At 41.1% G+C, this 19,728-nt stretch overlaps 1 protein-coding gene across 7 annotated transcripts; it reads left to right on the top strand.

Moving 5' to 3' along the window:
* Positions 1–131: 131 nt before the first annotated feature.
* On the top strand, positions 132–14,898 carry LOC136426659 (mortality factor 4-like protein 1). Of its 7 annotated transcripts, none has more exons than XM_066415389.1 (13): positions 132–229; positions 1,823–1,897; positions 2,985–3,117; positions 4,516–4,602; positions 4,941–5,012; positions 5,405–5,523; positions 7,423–7,493; positions 7,948–8,055; positions 8,779–8,867; positions 9,134–9,236; positions 9,760–9,829; positions 11,976–12,060; positions 14,171–14,898. In XM_066415389.1, exons 1-13 carry the CDS (start codon positions 199–201, stop codon positions 14,253–14,255), a joined length of 1,128 nt encoding a protein of 375 aa, XP_066271486.1. In that variant the 5' UTR covers positions 132–198; the 3' UTR covers positions 14,256–14,898. The 7 variants fall into 7 exon arrangements, with proteins under 7 accessions (XP_066271486.1, XP_066271485.1, XP_066271483.1 ...); XM_066415388.1 differs by having other exon boundaries at positions 5,405–5,562; positions 7,948–8,049; XM_066415386.1 differs by having other exon boundaries at positions 5,405–5,562.
* Positions 14,899–19,728: the final 4,830 nt, after the last annotated feature.

Raw genomic sequence — 19,728 nt, 5'->3', positions numbered from 1 at the left:
CCGAAAAAAAAGCCATTTTCTTAAGTTCGTTAATATCACTTTTAGTTATTGCTGAGAGCCAAAAACTACCACGTCGTGTAGCGGTATAAAGCAAGGAGTGAAACCATCTAGCTGCTATACTGCAGTCCCGACCTTATTCAATAGGCGGCGCTTTTGTACTGTCCAGGCATTTGATCCACGTGACCACTGAGAAGCAAAATGGCGCCACCGAAGGCGAAATTTCAGGAAAGTAAGTGATGCATTTCCTCGTTTTAAGCTCACATTCACCTTACTTGCCTGAATGGGCTAAGACATAGTAATAGCACATACGTTATTCAAGCCAGGCAGATTCTTTTGTCTCCACGTCCGATTTGTTGGTCGTAAAGTTGCAACGTGCAAAGCGGTGCTTTGTTGATACTTTTGTGGGGAGGGGGGTAACGTTACATACACAAACCAACCTCCTTGCACAAACTAGTTCTCAACTGATAGTTACCGCACTATTTAACGTAAAGAATAGCTGCACTTTGCTGAAAATATTCTCTTGCAATATTACCTCAACATTAGAAATACGTACACGAAATTCTATCTTGCTGAAAGAGCGCAGTGTTTTGGCTAGCTCAGTCATAAATGTGAAAGGTTTCATACGAAAATTATACAACTGACCCCCACCAAGGAGGTTGAAAATTATAGGAGGAATGACAAGCTGCGCGATATTAACCTCCTTGCCCCCACCAACTTGTAAAACCCCCCTCCACACTTTACGTTTATCAAGTCGTTCCTGCAAACATGGCACTAATAGAAGCACAAAATCATCCACATAGCAACACCCTGTTTGGTCTGCCCATTGATGGGCAGGTGGGCAAAGTACAGATTGTTCTGCTGCAACCCTGCTAACAGAGTCACCATTTGTGACTCTCGATCCTAAGCAAAGCTACTGCCATTTCAGTTGGAGCAATGACATCATGTTGACATGATATAATGTCATTGGTTGGACTTGGAAGTTGGAGTCACATTTGTCCATGCTTATTCATTTATTGGGGCTCCAGTTCACTGGAACAGTTACTTACATAGGAAGAACAAAGGGTATTTTTTTTCATGTAGCCCACCACGACTATTTGAGGGTGAAACAGAAAATACTACAAGAGTCGACATGACTTGTCACTAATTATTTACCGGTAACATGTAGAGAAGGCGGCTTAAACAACGTAAACAATATATCCAATGATTGCCAAAATACTCAATAGTCCGCATGTTGATTTATCGTACAATGGTGCATGGACGTAAAGGTGTCGAATTAATTGTTCCAAGCGTTATATTCAAAGTTGCCAACAAGTCCAAATACCACCCATTGTTTGGGTTTTGCTGTACCTGTACCATGAGGTATTCCTTCTGACCAGGGTTGAAGTCAGTTTCAAATTATCTACCATATTGCCTGTAACAGTAATCTTATAGACCCATTCAGGTATATGTAGTAGTACTAGTACCTTCTAATCTACATGTAAGTAAGTAACGTTATAACTATAGGCAGCAGTCGATCAGGAAACTCTCCAGTCTTTTTATTTTTCTCCACCCTTTCAGTTTGCTAAAGGGGCGAGGGATGTATTTGGAAGTCTTGGAACATGCTCGCCTGGGAAATTTGTAACATTTGAAATTTTTAACTTCTGAAATGCTTCGTTTGTATCTCACACATTTTGAGGGACAGTGTGTGGAAGGTTTGGGTACTTTTGATGACCAGATGAACATTTACTAGTAGTAGTACAAGATCTATTAATGAAGTTTGAAGTTTCATTATTCTTTTCTCAAGGGGGATGAAATGGTTGAATTTTTTTTTGTCTGTCCCAAGCAGCAAAAGTCCGTCCAGGGGCAGAAGGAAGGACGCAGGAGAGAGCCCCGCAGTCCGTCGGCAAATATACGATAGGTACGGATCTTTTCTTTCTTTTACTCAGTGTCAGTGACTGGTCACTATTGTAGAGCTCCATAGTTATATCCCGGGTCCGAATGGAATGACCCGGGGGTCAGAGTTGAGAACGCACATGGACGTCATGCAATACACTATGTAACAAGACCAGAAGACTACTTCAAGGTTATGGGCTGAATGAATAGGACTAGGACAGCACCCTTCTCCCTAGGTCAGAAACGTCAATGCTCCCTCCAGACAAGCTTGTCTCACTGACCCAATAGAAGAACCAATAAGGGAATGTGACTATGTTTCAATCAACAGAGATATATTTAGCAGGGTAGTGTTAACGTTACACAGCCTGAGTGTCATCTTAGTTTAAGTTTACCCGGGTTCCCATACTCTCTCTCCAACTGAGGGGAGAGTATGGGAGCCCTGGTAAACTAACTAGAAGGACACACAGGCTGTGTGTTACACAGTGATAGTCCACACTGCTACTTCTAACCTGCATGCCTACTAGAATTTGAAGGTGAACAGAGGGCAATGTGTAAACAAGGAGGTTCAAGCCATTGAATTTGAAGATGACAGTATTTTAATATGAAACAAATTGAAAGACCAACAAAAGTAAAACAAACATGTACAGGTCAGTAAGTGGCGCTTGAACCACACTGTTACAAAAGCACTCTCTCTGAAGCCAGCTAACATGCTGCTGATCCACAGAGACCCAGAGGTCAAAGGTCAAATCCTGAACCCCCAATTTCCATGGCACTAGTATACAAATGGCCTTTTCTGTATCTCTATTGCATAGGCTGTCTGTATAACTGCTCTTTTCTATAACACACCAGCCAGTTAAGCCATTCGTCCAATGTGTAGGGTGAGCCTCAAGCATGTACAAAAAAAAAAAGAAAAAAGATAGAAGAATTATGCTTGACCCCAATTTAGTAAATGGAGGATGACTGCTTATCTCTTTTATTGGTCAACATTAATGGATGCATGTTCAACTATGTGACTACATTTTTGTATGGGATGTTATGATATTTGCATTTGTACAAGTCCTTTGCCATATGTATAGTTGATATTGTATGCCCTGTGTACATGTACAATGTAGATGAGAGGGTTCTGTGTTTCCATGGCCCACTGCTATACGAGGCCAAGGTGCTGGAGGTACAACACCCTTCCAAGGGACAGGCCAAGGACAAGCAAGTCAGATACTTCATCCACTACAGCGGCTGGAACAAGAAGTAAGTCACACGGTAATCTGTGGGACAGTGTGGGTGTAGTTTTCATTGGAAACATTCTCTAGTTCAGAAGCAGGGCTCAAAAGTAATTTTTGGGAAACATGTAGTTGTACCGCTGTAGCTAACCTAAAAATCTAGGTGCAAAGGAAGAATTTTGGGTGCACAAAAAAACAAAACAAAACGTATGACAAACTCTACTGCCTCTCTTGAGAACTTCAATCTCAAATTCTATAGCTAACTTCAAAATTTGTAAAGTAATACATCAAACAGAGTACAGCAAAGGCTAATTACTTTTTCTGATACTTTTAAAGGTGCATATGCACCCAGTATTCCGAGCCCTGAGAAGGGTACTCATTAGTGAATGTTGTCTCCATTTTTGGCATGAACCACAGCTGTTGTTTTCTGTCGATGTAACTGTTGCATGGCAAGTTTTCACTTCTGAACAGATGTGTTGTTAATTTTCATATAACAACATCTTTTGCAAGCTCTGTATGAACTCTGCTGTTGTCAAGGCCTTGAGAACCAAATAGAATCTGTATGTAAATGAACATGGGGTCAACAGACTGTCGGTGTGTCTGGGATATTATTATACTCCAGAACTGCATATCAGCACTGGCTGACCACATTCACTCGCAGTAGACTCATTTTCAAATGACTCGTGCAAACTGTATAGGCCTTCCACAGCAGAATATATGGAAATATTCCTGAAGTATTTTAAACAGCCTGTGTAAACAAGTAGATAAATATAGTATGAAAGGAGTCCAGTTAAAGTGAAATTGCGGGCTATACTACCCCCTGAGTTGGAGTGGACTGGTCTGTAATGTAAACTGGAGTCAGCTAATGTCACTGCCTCACACTGACAGACGTTTTGGTTCAATGTCATCCTGTTATGTGAAAGGGAGGGAGGACAATGTTACATCATGCTGTAAATAAGTAATCATCTTTTTCTGGTAAATATTATTGTGATATCAAGACTAGACATAGTGTTATTTGTATAATGTTAATGGTACATGTATATAATTTTCACATGATTTGATTGCATATTTATATCATTAATATTATGGTAACAATGTTGTTCAAAACAGAGAACTCTCTGACTGTAACCTTAAACTGTTACTGTTTATGTTGTTCTCTATATTCATTGTTCTTTGTGCAAAAAGTTTCTGTGTCACTGTTCACATTTACATGCTTGTGTACTGTCTTCCTTATTTGAACCTGACCTGCGAGAAAGATTCATTTATAAAAAGGATTTACAATTCTTAGGTTGTCAAAAAGTGTAGCTTGGCTCCTCCCACCCTTTCACATAAGAGAAAAGGTTATTGTTGAATATAGACCATGGAATTTCACCACTCCTCCTGTAGTGATTCAGTTGTTGAGAGCTGTTCTGTTTTGTTGCTGCAGCTGGGATGAGTGGGTACCAGAAAGCCGAGTGCTGAAGTTCAGCGATGCTAACCAGGGCAAACAGAAGGAACTTAGAGAAGCACAGGCGTAAGTATAATGTCTAAACCTCTGTATTTGACATTAGTCATTAGTGTAATCAATAGTTACACAAATCCAATTTTGGTCTCGGTCTAGTGGAAAAGAGGCCTACATGTAATTGGATGTACCGTGAAGTTTCAAACGTCACTTGAATTGAAATACCATTCTTACATGTCTTCGCTCTTTATTATATCCTTTTACATTTGTTTGTGAACTTCATAACATATAAGGAGATTTTGGTGCAATGCTTTTTTAACATATAAGGAGATTTTGTTTGCACCCAGTGTTAGATGACTTTATGTGGCTGTTGTTGATGATGGAAGGTGTGTACATGTATGTCTGTGCAGTGTGATACAGCCCCAGACTCTGAGGAAGTTAGGCACTGACGATGTGTCTGTATTGCCCCCTCCACCCTCAAGGTACAGTAACAGTCATGGGTGGCCAAACTGTCAGGAAAGGTGGCAAAATACTCGTTCTTGGATTCGACAAACTCCCCCCGCCCTAAAAAAGAAATCCTCTCTTGCTCTGACGAGTGTTTTGTTGATTGTGGTGGTCTATCCAAAGCACAGCTGAGCAGATTTGTTACTCTGGTCCTTAAGGTGTCGGTATTAAACTGGTTCTCTACAATACTCGGGATTTTTTGTAAACTAAAGTTGAGGAGCAAGTGTTCCGCCATGTCTACGGCTAGCTGCAATGTCTGTTGGGCTTGTTCATTGGTGAACGAGGTAATCAGTGGTCTGCCTTCTTGCTGAAGTTACCTGATCAGTTTTTAGAATTGATGTTTGTTTTTGTTTGTTATTTGCTTTTCCAGAAAAGTTAAGAAACAGTCCAAGGTGAAGCCGCGGGGCCAGGGGCCGCCCGAGGGGGGTGAGAAGGGGGAGGGCAGCCGGTCGTCCACGCCGTCTGTGGAGAAACAACAGGCAAAGAGAGGTGAGGGGAGGTCCACGGCTGGACATGGATTTCTTGAAGGTAGCAGAACACAATATTTTAGCCTTTAGGGATTTACATGGTTAAGGACCCCAAAGTGCTTTGACCCTTCAAAGTTTATAGAAGGGTGCACAACAAAAAATTCAATTTGTTTGACTTCGGGGTACAATCGGGTACAATCTAAAAAATGTATGAAAATTAGCTTAACTTTGCTGCCTCCTTCTCGTTTATAACCCACTTTTAATGTTTTTATATGACACCCAGCGGACGTCATGTTAACTGCAGCCGACGCACAGCAGTTGATGGTGACAGTATTCAGGCGCAAATTTATGCAGAAGAAACAAATATCGTGATCCAACTCAAACTGACATATTCCTCTACCATTCAGCACAGTTTTCACTTTGCTGTGGTGTACAGAAGAATCTTTACAGATTTTTCAAGACAAATGGCTAGATATACAGTCAAACCTGCCTAGGCGACCACCTTTTCAACGCGACCACCTGGCCATGGCGACCGCTTTTTCTCGGTCCCGAAAATTTTCCCCATAGGCACAAGCATTAAGCGGCCTGCCCAAGGCGACCACCCGTCTAACGCGACCGCGACCGCCACGAATTGGGACCGCACAGAGCACAATCCCTGCCCATGGCGGCCGCCTAATTTTCAAGCGTGTGGTGACATCGGATCATTTTGGTGTCGGATTTCACGGAAATGTTTTCAAGACTTTGAAGGACAAAAATAAGGACAAAAATATATGGAATAGCAATGTTATAGCATCGCTTCCTCCATGAAGTGTTTTAATAAAACGTTCCCCCTATAAACAATGTGAAAACAAATGTTTGTTATGTTGTTGTGCCTATATCGTAATGTTATAGTTTACCGCAAACTCAGTTCGGTTGAAACTCAATTTTCAAAACGAATACGTAGTGCATGGCGTCAAAAAGTCAGATTTCACAGAAATTACTATCTATTTCTTGTATTTTCAGCAAAAATGTGTCTGTGTCTTACTAAATTCCGCCGAAAAATGACTTCGCGGCGGGCAAAACATCGGGCGAGAAATGTTGTTCCTTGGTCCCGACACCATCTTGGATTTGGCGCGGCCCGGATTTGGCGTACCGCTGACCTTTCTAAAACACGATGCTTTTGTGTATGAACATTTACGAATACTCTAGTTATTGATGAAAATTAATATTCTTATTTTCTTTTTATTTCCATGAATCTCACAAACCTTTATTGGACGCTGTGCGTTCTGCTCCACTGACTTACCTTTCCGGATGATGCGGTCGCACAGAGCTTGGCGGCGCAGCGCGACGAAATCACACCGTTCCGTTTTCATCTTTCGTTGTCAGATCGAAAACTTTTTGCCCCTTTTATCCAGCGGTCGGCGCCCCATAAAAGGCTGGGGCCAGCAGATGTTTTCTAGGGATTTGTCTTAGGCCTTAAAACTTCGATGATGTGCGTGCGTGTGTGTGTGTACTATTTAATGTAACGTGTGAATGCGGGAGGGCGCTGCGAGATCATCGAGGCAACCATTGTTTTGTTGTAAAAATTATGACGAAAATTTGTACACGATGTAGCGGTATACAATTCTTACAACGATAACGGAAAATATAATTTTTGTAGAATCTTTCTGTCAATGAGAATTGAACCTGGTGGGGGTCATGCTGTCTAAATTCACATAATTTCCTATCCATTTACGTACTGTACTTGAAAACCTCGACCTGGAAACATGTGAGTGGAATCCTCTTCATGGCGACCACCTGTCCATCGCGACCGTTTTTGCTCGGTCCGCCGGGTGGTCGCCTTGGGCAGGTTTGACTGTAGATTTTATCTAGCTTTCATTTTTTTTGTTAAGGATTTCCAGATACTGATGGTTGTATTGACATCCTTGCCCCCCTCCCCCAGCTGCTGAACAGACTCCTATCACAGAACCTCCCAGGAAGAAGAGAGTGCGAGCTGACCCTACCGTAGAGGCAGTAAGTTACTCTTATACTACAGTAGCCTGGATGTCGGCCTTGTTAGCCTTAGTCCACTCCTACTGTTGATGGTGATCAATGGGAGCTCACGCAAACTGACAAGGTTGGCATCCACAATTTTCTCAACCTCTGGCGCATTTTGCATTACCGGTAAAATGTGTGGGTATGGTGGATATCAGCCTTGGTCCCAGGCCTCCCGTGGGTCGTATCCCCTTTTGGTAGTCAAGCGATTCTACCCGCGGTTGGGCTGGTACCTCAGGTGATACGAAATACACCCTGTTGTCTTCTATATGTATCAGAAGCTAAGTGCCCTAGATGGTGCTACCTGATGAAAATGTTATCAAACCAGATGATCACGTTATGCATTATGTACATTTTGCATGTACCTAGAAGTTAGTACATAGAAGAATGTTTGTAATTGTTGTGTTCCTGCCCCCCTCCCCCTCCCCTACAGGAGGAAACCTTCATGACCAGGGTGGAGATAAAAGTGAAGATTCCCGATGAGCTGAAGCCGTGGCTGGTGGACGACTGGGACCTCATCACCAGGCAGAAACAGGTAAAGGTGAAAGGTTGTTCCGCATCATGCAGGACTGCTCATCATGCCCTCTGCTCCGAGATCCTTTCCGGTTAAGCTCCAAGCAGATCTATAGGTGGCAATGTCAGTATCCAACTGGCAAAAGCAGTCCAACTGGCCACTGAGTTTGTCCCAGATGCAAGGTATACACCGCTTGTCAAAGCCTTAGCACTGACAATATTCGTATTGCTGTTAATAAAGCCACAAGGAGGGGCAATGACACCATTTTTAAAAGAAATGCTCCCTGTTTGAGTGCTTGCAGATCTCGGTGGTCAGTTAGATTGCTTTTGCCAGTTGGATACTGTCGTTTTTCACCAATAGATCTGCTTGGAGATTATTTTCCGGTATTTTCAAACCAGCGCGGTTCACGGTCCTCAATGTCTGCTGTCTCAAGCCTAAAAGAATCTCCCTGATGATGTCTATGGTGGTAGATGGATAAAGAGTAGCTGTTTTCACTTGCTCTGCAATGCTGTTTGTATGCCTCCTTGCAAAACACTGAAGGAAAATGTCTGAAATGCTTGATGTTTGCAGAGGTAGATATTATAATACGGTAATTAATGTAGAACGTTTACATCCAGCTGTAGTGATAACTTCTTTAGTAAATATTTTTTACTTACACATCAAGCCTTCATCAGAGAATGTACAATGTGTCTCCAACCATGCAGCTGTCTGTTACCTGTTCTAAAGCCCTTTGTTGTCTGTGATTGACAGTTGTTCCATCTGCCTGCCAAGACCAATGTGGAGAAGATCCTGGACGACTACCTGCAGCAGAAGAAGTCAAAGGGACTCTCACCAAACCAGTCAGTCTCTTTTGCTTCTTGTTGGGTTGTGATACATGCAAGCAAAATAGCTGTCCAATTTGTGAAGCCTTAGAAATCTTCATCCATAGAGTAGCTTCTCCTCTGTGCATTGTAAAAACGAGCAGTAGCATGGATTCATGTCACTCTTGACTACTTAAGTCAAGTTCTATAATTCTATAACATGCCAAATTTGATTCTTTAACAGCCAAACCAATAGATAAAGATGATTAAATACTTTAACATATCTGTTTTTTGCAACACCACAGGGAGAGTGCCATACTGGAGGTGACAGCGGGAATCAAGGAGTACTTCAACGTCATGCTGGGCACACAGCTGCTCTACAAGTTTGAGAGACCACAGTATGCAGAGGTCAGCATGTGGAGAATATTTCTAACTTTTTGGTACAATGAAAATCAACCAGTAAAGAAACAAAAAGAATTGGTCACAAAAAGAAGCAAAGTTCCCTTTGTTTTGTCTCTTACAAGGATGTCTTTGCTCAGACTTTGTAGCACTGCATGTTTCCTAGCAGAATTTTGATACCCATCCCTTTGATGGCAATGCGTAATACTGAATGAAGACCTTTATTGCACATTTCTGCCACACTTGGCGAAGTACAGGTCACAACAAAACAAAAGACTGTAAATGCTGAAATGTTCTTGGTGGTGTAATGTTTGCAGCTTTCGTGGTGACCTCTTCATGGTGAACTTTAAATTATTTTGAAATGCTTGTCATGTCTTCTGCCCGCCTACCCCCTTGTTTTAACTGCTAGAAACCACTATGAACACTCCCCCATTTTCTGCCTACCACGAAAAAGAATGATTGCGAACTTTGCGGCATTTACAGTACATGTTTTGATATATGATTATAAATCTGTGATGTTTCCCTGTTTCAGATCCTGGCAGACCACCCTGACACACCTATGGCTCAGATATACGGGGCACCCCACTTACTTAGACTATTTGGTAAGTAAGTTTTATCTCCAAAAAGTCATGGATTTTTGAGGGAAAGAAATAATCTTGGAAAAACATATCGCCTCATCTAGTTTTAGTTTTCCAAAAGAAAAGAAGGTTAGTGCTGGTAAATTTGCCCACTGACACACCTATGGCTCAGATATATGGTGTACCCCACTTACTAAGACAGTATTTGGTAAGCCAATCTCTTAATGTGAAGAGGAGTTTGATTTTTAACCTTTAGCACTCTGAAGTAGCTGTTTGGCACCCTATTCTCTTTTGGTCACAGAGTTAGGCAGCAAGGAGAAATGTTAAAGATGTCATGCAATTTGAAGAAGAAAAATTGACCATTGCACACAAAAAGTTGTCACTAGTGTCAGAATTTCAAGAAAGAAAGCAAATTTGCCCACTGGCACTGAATTTTCATCTCGTCCAACCTCTCAAGCGGATGTCCTGATGCCAGAACCTTGACCTTCCATGCTCTGATGTCAAGTAGAGAAGGATTTAGCACTTAGGAATGTGGGCCAGTGTTGTTGTAGATTGGCACATGGCAGGAGCGAGGAGACATATTTGTAGGGATGTTGCCCTTTGTAGGGGTTGTTGCCCTTTTACAAGGCTTGAGTGCTACAGTTTTTCACTAAGGTCAGGGTAAACCTCTGGTGTTGACATTTTTACTGTCTAGTCTACTTATAAGGGCTTTTCCCTGGCTCATAGATAAGAGACGCTATTCCTTTTTTGGATGGGATGGGATCTTTGTTTATTGATGATTACAGCATGAAAAGTGTTTGATTCTTGTTTTGAATATGAAGAAAGCTTGATATTTCAGGGCACTTTGCTCAATTTGTTTACCAGCTCCTTTGGCCTCCTTTCCATGCCTTTCATCCCTGAAAATAAAAACATGTGGAAGCACACATCTCCCAGTTAATTAGCCCAATGCAGGGTTGTGCTTGCCCTGTGATCAGATTTGGAGACATGCCATGTGCACATGTACAGGTACAGGGCATTGGGGAACATCTAGCTAACACAGAACAGACCCAGCAAAACAGCATGAGACGCATGTTTGTGTTGGTTCCAAGTTCAGGTTTCCTTATATGGACATCTGCCGAACTTGATTAGCTTGCCCCTCTCCCCACTCACCAAGTTCATCTCCCTTACTAAGCACTCCATTAACTTGACTTTGGAATGCTCAGTTGTTGAAAAATGGAGACATTGCTTTGGGTCTGTGTGTCTGTGTTTCCGGATTTTTATAGTCAGCAAAACTCAAAAACCTTTGGATGGATCATGATGATATTTGGTATGTGGTTAGGTGTTGGGAAGACAAAAGTCGATTTTGGGCCTCCTGGTATGTGACCTTGGTGCTGCAGCAGAACTTCCATTCTGGTATCCTTTGACCTTGACGAGTAATGGTCTTGTTGGGATTTACATAAATATTATGCAGATTGCGAGATGAAGGGGGTGATGTCTGCCATCTCTGATTGTCTTGTTTGTATTGGATGATTGTGTATGTAAGATGATAGAATGATTATACACATAGCATGTTCAAGTGTTTATATGTTTCAGATGATATGCAGGTAATATGATATCCTGTTTGTGTAGAAATCGTATATTTGGGTAGGAAACAAGAAAGGGTTTGGCTATCCTGAAACAACAGGTGTGTACAATGTTGAAAATGAAGATAAACAGATTCTTTATGTCCAGATTGTTGAGCCATCTCCTTCCTTTGCCTTTTTCTGGAACTGCTTGAAAGTGGACATCATGGTTGCACACAATTTAACCTTCTCCCTGCTGCCTCACCCCAATACCGATTTGGTGCCAAATACTTGTAACTAGCTCATAAGGTGGAAGGGTCACAGTAATAATGTATGTTCTAACAACTAGGACCAACTTAGACTTCCATGTGGTTAATGTCAGTAAAATAGTGCACTCTTATCATCACAGCTGTCTCCTACATCAAAACTGTTCTTATTTACATTGTCAATAACCCAAGTCAGACGTGTTTGTTTTCTTTGCTTCTTTGTCAAAATACAATATCAGTGTTCTGCTTAACTTGTATTGGACCACCATATATTAAGCAATAGTTTATTTTTAGTAAGTAAAAGTCAGTAAGTAAAGAGTATCCTATTGTGGATTGTTGAACCTTGCCATGTTTCCCACACAGTGAAATTGGGGAGCATGCTCGCCTACACACCTCTGGATGAGAAGAGTGTACAACTACTGCTCACACATCTACATGACTTCTTAAAGTGAGTTTCATTTCTATTTTCTGAAAACCTTCACATGTGAAACTTAACTTCTTCTGTTGCTTACTTCTTTTTTATTTTTGATACAGTACTTCAAACATCAAAGTGGTGTTGTAGCTAGTAAGATGTAGCAGGGATATTGTATTGGTAATTATTTTTCTATTATCATCAATGGCATTTTAGCATGTTTTCAACATTACAAATACACGTATGTCCATGATTTCTATCCCCTCTGTATCCGTCCCTTGTCGTAACAAAGAACAATAGCTCTTATCTCTCATACATTGATGCTCAAACTAACTGTCTCTTACAATGTATCACATGCATGTCTCCATTAAAACTGACACCAAAACCACCAGCTTATAAATGGATTAACCTTCAAACAGCCAAAATCTGTTTCATACTCCCCCTCAACAAATGGTTTGACCCTTGTCCTTGTCTGATTGATCCTCCCCCTCCCCTGAAATGATTTATCCCCCTTACATGATTGGCTCGCCTTGCAGCTGTACTCCATGTTCCCCCACCTCAGTCAGACTTGACTCCGGCATGCCTGAATTCCGTGGGGAAGCCCTTAAGACTATTTATCAGAAGGACTCCGACTTTGTGTTGTTCAAATTCCTGCCCAAGTCCAAGGGAAGGGGTCAGTCCTGGAATTCTCCTGTCCTTCGCCAAATGGGGGGAAGAGTTGTGGAGAATGTCTTTGAGAAAGAACATGTACACATCAGCTGTCTTCTTGGCAGTTTTTTATGCTGCAGAATGTAAGACTTATAGTTGGATCCTCTGTAGACTAAACAACTCACCAAATTTGTGGGGTAATAATTTTTCAAGCCCCAGTAAAAGTCTTCTCTAAGAATTAGTGCTACCAGTGGTTTATTACTGGACATAAGTGGTGGAAAGGTTAGGATGTATAAAACCAAGTGGTCTATATTTAGCCATGTTGCACCTATCACTGTTAAGCCTGCTAGCTGCATGTGCATGTTTGTATAAATTGTTTAGCCTACAATAATAATGAAGCAAAGATGAGCATAAAGAGTGGGGGGGGGGCTGAAATCTTGAGGTTTTTCATGATTTCCCATCAAACTCCTTACTTCCTATATTTACCTACATGTATAGTAGACTGGTCATGCTTACATGACCCTTTAACATTCACACTTAAATAGTTATCAGATGATTTTATACTTGCAACAGACTGTTAGTTTGAGTTGTTAGGAGTACATGTAAACGTTAAGGGCTGAGGAACCCATGTTTGTTGTGACCTTTGAAGAAGCATGTCTCCTTTTGAGACAATCCCTCTGCTAGGTTTAGTCAGTAAAGGAGAAACTCTGGTCCTCCCTGAAGACTGTACCATATACATGTCTAAGATGTCCAGAATTTTACATCAATGAGTAACACAAAAACATGTAACCTTCTACAGAATGGCCCCAGCATTAGTTGATGGAGTGTTTGTTACCATGTGGTGTATTTCACTCCTGCAGACGTCCCTGTTGACAGTCTGGCTTATACCAGACTGTTACTGTTTATCAAAGGCTGTTTGAAGCTCTTACCATGTAGCCATTCCGTACTGTAGGAGTATAGTGGGCTCAGGTTGCAGGCTTAGTTTCCCTTAGGGATTGCTTGCCTTTAGAAAACTTCTGTTTGAAGAAAACTTGATTATCAAGATCTTACTGTTCTTAAACACTGTAGAAGTGTGTCATGTGTACTTGTATGTGAAGAAGTATTTGGTATGGCATTTTGGTGGTTAAATTGTGACGCTGGAAAAAGTTGTCAGCAGATTGAGATTAAACTTCTGACGGTGTGGACAACGCAGAAACATATAATAAGACATGTAAGGCTACTTGAAGAACACATGTAACAACACGACACACAAACAATTTAGCAACTCATGAAAAAGCATGTGTTACAACACTAGAAGTTCTGAAGAAAAGTAGGAAATGAACAAGACCATTCAACGGTATACATCTTGTACTTTTGACTGCCACTCCAACAAGCTTGTAGAATGCAAAGTTTAACTGGTTGATGTTGAATTTAATGACATGAATTGAGATATACATTTTTGTACAATGTACATGTAATGTTGAAATTCTGTAACCTTTTGATGTGTGTTTCCTTACAGATATCTCCAGCGGAATTCTTCGTCTCTCTTCAACGTGGCTGACTACGAGGTGGCGCCTCCGGAGTACCACAGAAAGGCTGTGTAGAACCAGATAGCTTCAACACAGACTTTATTTACTGTTGGACCGGTAGAACTGCTTCATTGTACGTCAGTCAGCGAGGTAGATGTACAGACTAATAACATACCATTAGGCTTGGTCCTGAAGTGTCAACAAAAACTGACAGACCTGGGTAATCAGTGAGATCATGTCAACTTTTGAACAGTTTTGTTCCACTTGAAAATTTATTTCAAAGGACTCAAAATAACTTTATGTAACAGAAATGTTTCCAGACTGAGATCTCCTTTTTACTCCTACATACCGTATGCTACATGTTTGCCCAGAGGAGCTGCAGTTCAGGAGTGTACTGATAGGGGAAAGGGTTCAGATGACATGTAGATCCCATATAGTCATGTGAAACATCTACCACTGTAATCCCACAAGAGGGATAGCAATTAAAACATCTATAAGAGAGTAAACATATTACCTTATTACTGATATTGATAAGTGTACTTTGAATGAATAAGTTAGAATTGTATGAATGCAGTTCACATGATTAGGGCTTTTTCATTCCATGAAGGAAGTAGACACTTGAAATATACCTGAGCAAAAGATTACAAATGACTTGGTACATTGGATGTACTTTTTGTAAAGAAGGAATTAAGTTGGAATAAAGTTGTATGGAACCTTGTATTTTTGGAATCCCTAATGAACTACATGTGGGTTATGTGTGATGTATGTAGAGAAATGTGGACTTGATCTTGACAGTGACACATCATGGGGGTCCATTCTATAGGGTCGGGACATCTGCATACATGGTCAGCTGCCAAGTCTGCTAGTGGCCGGGCACTGGTAAAGGTACAAGCAAATTCAGGCTAAAGATGGGCCATAAATTGTCAAGAAAAGTTGTGACAAACTTGGGATAATTGCTGATGCGATGAAGTCATTCCTCCTAATATACATATAGAATGTGCATATGTGTTGGCATCTAGAGTTCTTGTTCTCTTCAATCTGAACATTTCTTCTTCACTGTCCCATAATAGTTGAGATTTTGATTTGTAGTCAAATTGTTTTAGTACATTTGATATACTGATGGTGTTTTTTTATACAATGTAGTCATCCAGAGAGAGGTTCCCCCATTTTGCAATTGAAGCTCAACGTCATTTTGGATATAGACTGAAATACTGCAGCATATACAAAAAAAATTGTAATAACATTTAAAGATTTCTGATTGTTAAGATCTATATAATCTATATAATCGTAAATGTCCTTGGTAGGTGTTTGGTGTAACAACAAGTCATTGAATTTTAGGGCCCTATCACCTTTCTTTCAAAGTGAAGGTTGCTCCATTATATGAGCTTTGATTCGTCATAACTCATTTCAAATTTACAATTAGTTCAAGTTGTTGGGACGTTCGCAGTTTCAATCAAATGTAATTTGGAATCCAGACGTATTTGGTATCAACGAGGCCATCATGAATGGTGTAAATAAGGTATTGGTCGGAACGTAACATTATCCGTCCGCACCCATGGTGACTAACAAGAAATACAGAAAATAGTCCATAATCTCCTTTCCGATCTTGTCTACACGACCCTCCTGTCGTCTGCATCCACAATTGTGAGAATACGACTTCAGACGCGATTTACTCTCCTGAGCCAAGTTATATTTAGATTAGCATTTTAGCACTATCATGTAAATTGATCCCTGTCAAAAATAGCGGGGGAATGGTGGCAATTTTCAACTAAACATGGAAAGGAATGTGCTAGCCTAAAGCAGATACAAGTAGCCTTTTACAAGTTAGTTAATGCCTGCTAAATGTGTGTTCATTGCGTATGGTCATTCGAGAATTTTGTGTAGGGTAATATAAACTGGCTGCTTTGGTATTTTCTTACTCCGAAAGCCGTATCTTCATGGGATCACTGCCGTAGGGTCGGTGATATCGCCCCCAAAATAGGGCCGCTCCCGTTCCCCATATACACACAGGCTCCCCTGGGGACGAGACCGTGGAGGATTTCGATGTAAGGCCACAGCAAGTAATTTTTATGGATGACATCAGCGCGCTCATTAATTTTCGCCTGATTTTGAAATAAAAAACAAGAAATTTCATTGCCCTCCGACGGTGGTCAACATGCCAAAAAATTGTCAAATATGTCGTAAACGTTGACAGTCTAAGGTATTTCATTGCATATGAATACCCAGTGTAGTTCCTGCCCATGATGATATAATAACAAGCTGTTTTCTGCATTTGTTCTAGCAAGGACATTATACAAATAATGGGGGGGTCTAGTTAATTGAGCTGTATACACAAGGTGTTTCATCGCATATGAAAACCCAGTGTAGTTGCTTCAGACTATGGTACAACAATATCTTTTCTGCATTTGTTGTAGGTAGTCTATTGAGATGTATACACATCTACAAGGACATGTTTACTGTTGAATCAAGGAGGTTTTATATTATATATGAATGAATACAGGACTAATACATTGGTTGAATACAGGACTAAAAGACCTGTTGGTCATGATATCATATTTCGTCGCCTCTAGTCTTTTATGATCTCAAAATGTGAAAATATAGGAAGCTTGTTTTTTTTGGCCCGCCTTGTTTTTTTTTCGCCCTATCTCATTAATTTTGGAGTCTGCAGAGGATGTCATCCATAAAATTTACTTGCTGTGGCCTAAGATGGTTATGATAATCTAGTTCGGCCATAAAGAGACAGAAATGTTGTATGAGGTCATCTAATGCTGTTCTACTTTCAAATTGTATTGGGATTCTTGTACAATACAGAAATACATGTGTTTACAATCACTTTACCTTTATATGGGATATTACTAGAAAGAGGGGCGGGCGATCCTAGATGCCTAAACTGAAGGCCTGCCTAACGGCAAAAATGTAACGGAAAAAAACGGAAAAAATCTCCTAAACGATTCCGATAGTCTTGATCTAATCAACCTCCAGGCAAATGCGCTTTGGTATCAACACTGTAGTTAGTTGAGACTCAAACATGAACTGTTTGGTCCGGAGTTCACACCGTGGGAAGGTTGGACTGGACAGGCGAACCTTCAGGCCATGAGAGTCACTCGGCACCTGTTCCGGTTTAGTTGGGTGCTGAAAACGGAAATTAAACTTGATCACCTCATCTAGCAAATAACCTGGGACAACTGCGTCATTTACGGACATGCGTAGTTGAATGAGAAGTGATCAATGTCATAAAAATCAACTACGTCTTCTCTGATACGGTACCATTTTTCTAAATAAGAACCTATACAAATGTCATGACGAAATCGAGAGGAAGTGGATATTGTGAAATTCAATTGAAATGGACCATAACAATAACGTTCCTCAGAATGATGTCAAGGGTCAGTGTGTCAGTGGTCTCAGTCCTTGGTAACCGGATCTGCGCGGTTTACCTTCGTGACCGACATGTGACGTCACTGCGCGTCGTGAGGAACAGGTGCATACCTTCATATGCCACGCCGTTGCCAAGCAACTGAAAGCGCGACAAATGATTAAAAGGACTGTTTCAAGGGTCTCACTCAATAATTGCCAAAAGAACACTAGTAATGCATTGTACAAGAAATATCTGACGTAGCATTTACGTCATCATCAAGGCTCTAAAAATCAAAGCAAAGGTCACTCCAACGTCACATACCATTCACCCGGTCACTACTCATTTGAAATGACGCGTTATCTGTTACCATGACAACCGGGCGACGGTGATGACGTAACCGTTGGCGTCATTCCGGCAGCTGTTGATTTATCACCAAGGTTCCTTAATTTTCTTTGGCGAATGGATATGTTAAACACACTAGTGCGTAGAATTCAGGGAGAAGTCAGAATTCAGTGAGCAAAAAATTCAGCAATGACCAAAGCATGTGCAGTTCCCAAAATCAACTGGAGTTTGCCACTACTTCGGGGGTCTATAGGTAAAAGTTGCATCAAAGAATCTTTCTTTAAAGTCTGCGACGATGTTAGATATCTTTAATCAACAACTGAAATAAAGAATCCACAACACAATGTACACCACAATCCGCAATGTACTAATTGCCTATTAGAATAGAAAATTTCAAAAACGATTCCCCATGTTCTAAAAGTAATGGCGCAGATTGTCTAGACCCTAACAAATCTTAGATTTACGAATCAGTTGAAGACACCAAAGAGACAGCAATTCAAACAGGCATCGGAAAGAAACATTTCATATTACGTCCTCTCCTTGAAGCAATTCTCAATTAATTAGTCTAAAAGTGCGTCATTGCAATACACGATGGACAACGGAAGACACGGATAACAAGTGCCCAATATGCATATGGCCTTGTGTCGAGGCTACCGACATAAATACTAAATCACTAACGGTCGAGGAAAAATACAAACGACAGTAAAAACGAGTCAATGCTCGGTAATCTAGAATGTGTACAAAATACGTCGATAAGCTGTTAAGAAACGTTGACAAGTTGTTGCCAAAAGTTTACCTGAACAACATCAGACAAATGTGTGCATAATCCGAAAATGTCAACTGAAATAAAGAAAGGTTGATAAAATACGTGTCTTCTTTCTGACGGCTTACCTGACGTTACGTTTTCATTGTTGCTCCATAGAATATAGATCTAAATCCACTAAATACCAAGAAATGCCGTAAAAAATACATAATAAGATTAATAAAAGGTTTTGACAGTTCTTGGATCCCAACCGTGATTACCCTCACCAGACCATGTTCTCGCAGTCAGCCCAACTCCCCCACACACAGACGTGACATGTTCATCGTCCTGATGGATCCTTGTGTACTCCCGACGGACGCAGGCCATGCTGTCAGCCATCTCACATCGTCCTCGCAGCTCAAGTACGGCCTTGGCAGACTTGGCAATGGGAAGCGGACCACCTTGGCAAGCAGACCGGCATTCCATTCTCGGCAATTCCAAACAGCCATTCACGGTCAATCAACGTGAGCCCGCGCGGGTCTGGCGTGCAGATTTTTTTGGAGATATCTGAAACAAAACGCCAGACGGGGTTCTTGTGGAATGAGGCTGAAGACGAAACATGTACGCCCGGCGTACTTCAGACGTTTGACCCAAGCTAAGAGACAAAGCACTTCTATAGTGATGATGTCCTCTCCCTCCCTTCTATGTAAATACTTGGTTCGTGACGCCCCCCGCTTGTTTTCTGTTGATGTCAGCTCTCGGCTCAGTTACTTTATTTTGATACGGTAAATAAAGATTCTAATCGTCGTCAAACAGTCCCTGCATGGGTGAACTTGGGGGTTTAAGTATTTGACTTTGCACTTTTCTGTTGGGTTATTCTGTGTAGCGATATATGACAAGAACGGTCTAAATTGCTGTAGCAATGGGCTTTGCCTGGAAGATATGCAATGGAGGGGGAGGGCTAGTTATTAAAAAGTGCTACTGTGGGACGTCCTACCTAAGTACAGAAATGAAGGCACGCTTGTTTGCACACATGGCACCACTCAACTAAACTGCCCTGGATCTTGTATTACGCTGGCCACATGTGAAATTTCTGGTGTCGCGGCCAA

Source organism: Branchiostoma lanceolatum, chromosome 2 (genome assembly GCF_035083965.1).
Source record: "Branchiostoma lanceolatum isolate klBraLanc5 chromosome 2, klBraLanc5.hap2, whole genome shotgun sequence".
Classification (NCBI taxonomy): domain Eukaryota; kingdom Metazoa; phylum Chordata; class Leptocardii; order Amphioxiformes; family Branchiostomatidae; genus Branchiostoma; species Branchiostoma lanceolatum.
The sequence above is the reverse complement of the archived record's forward strand: the minus strand, read 5'-3'. Positions and strand labels throughout refer to the sequence as shown.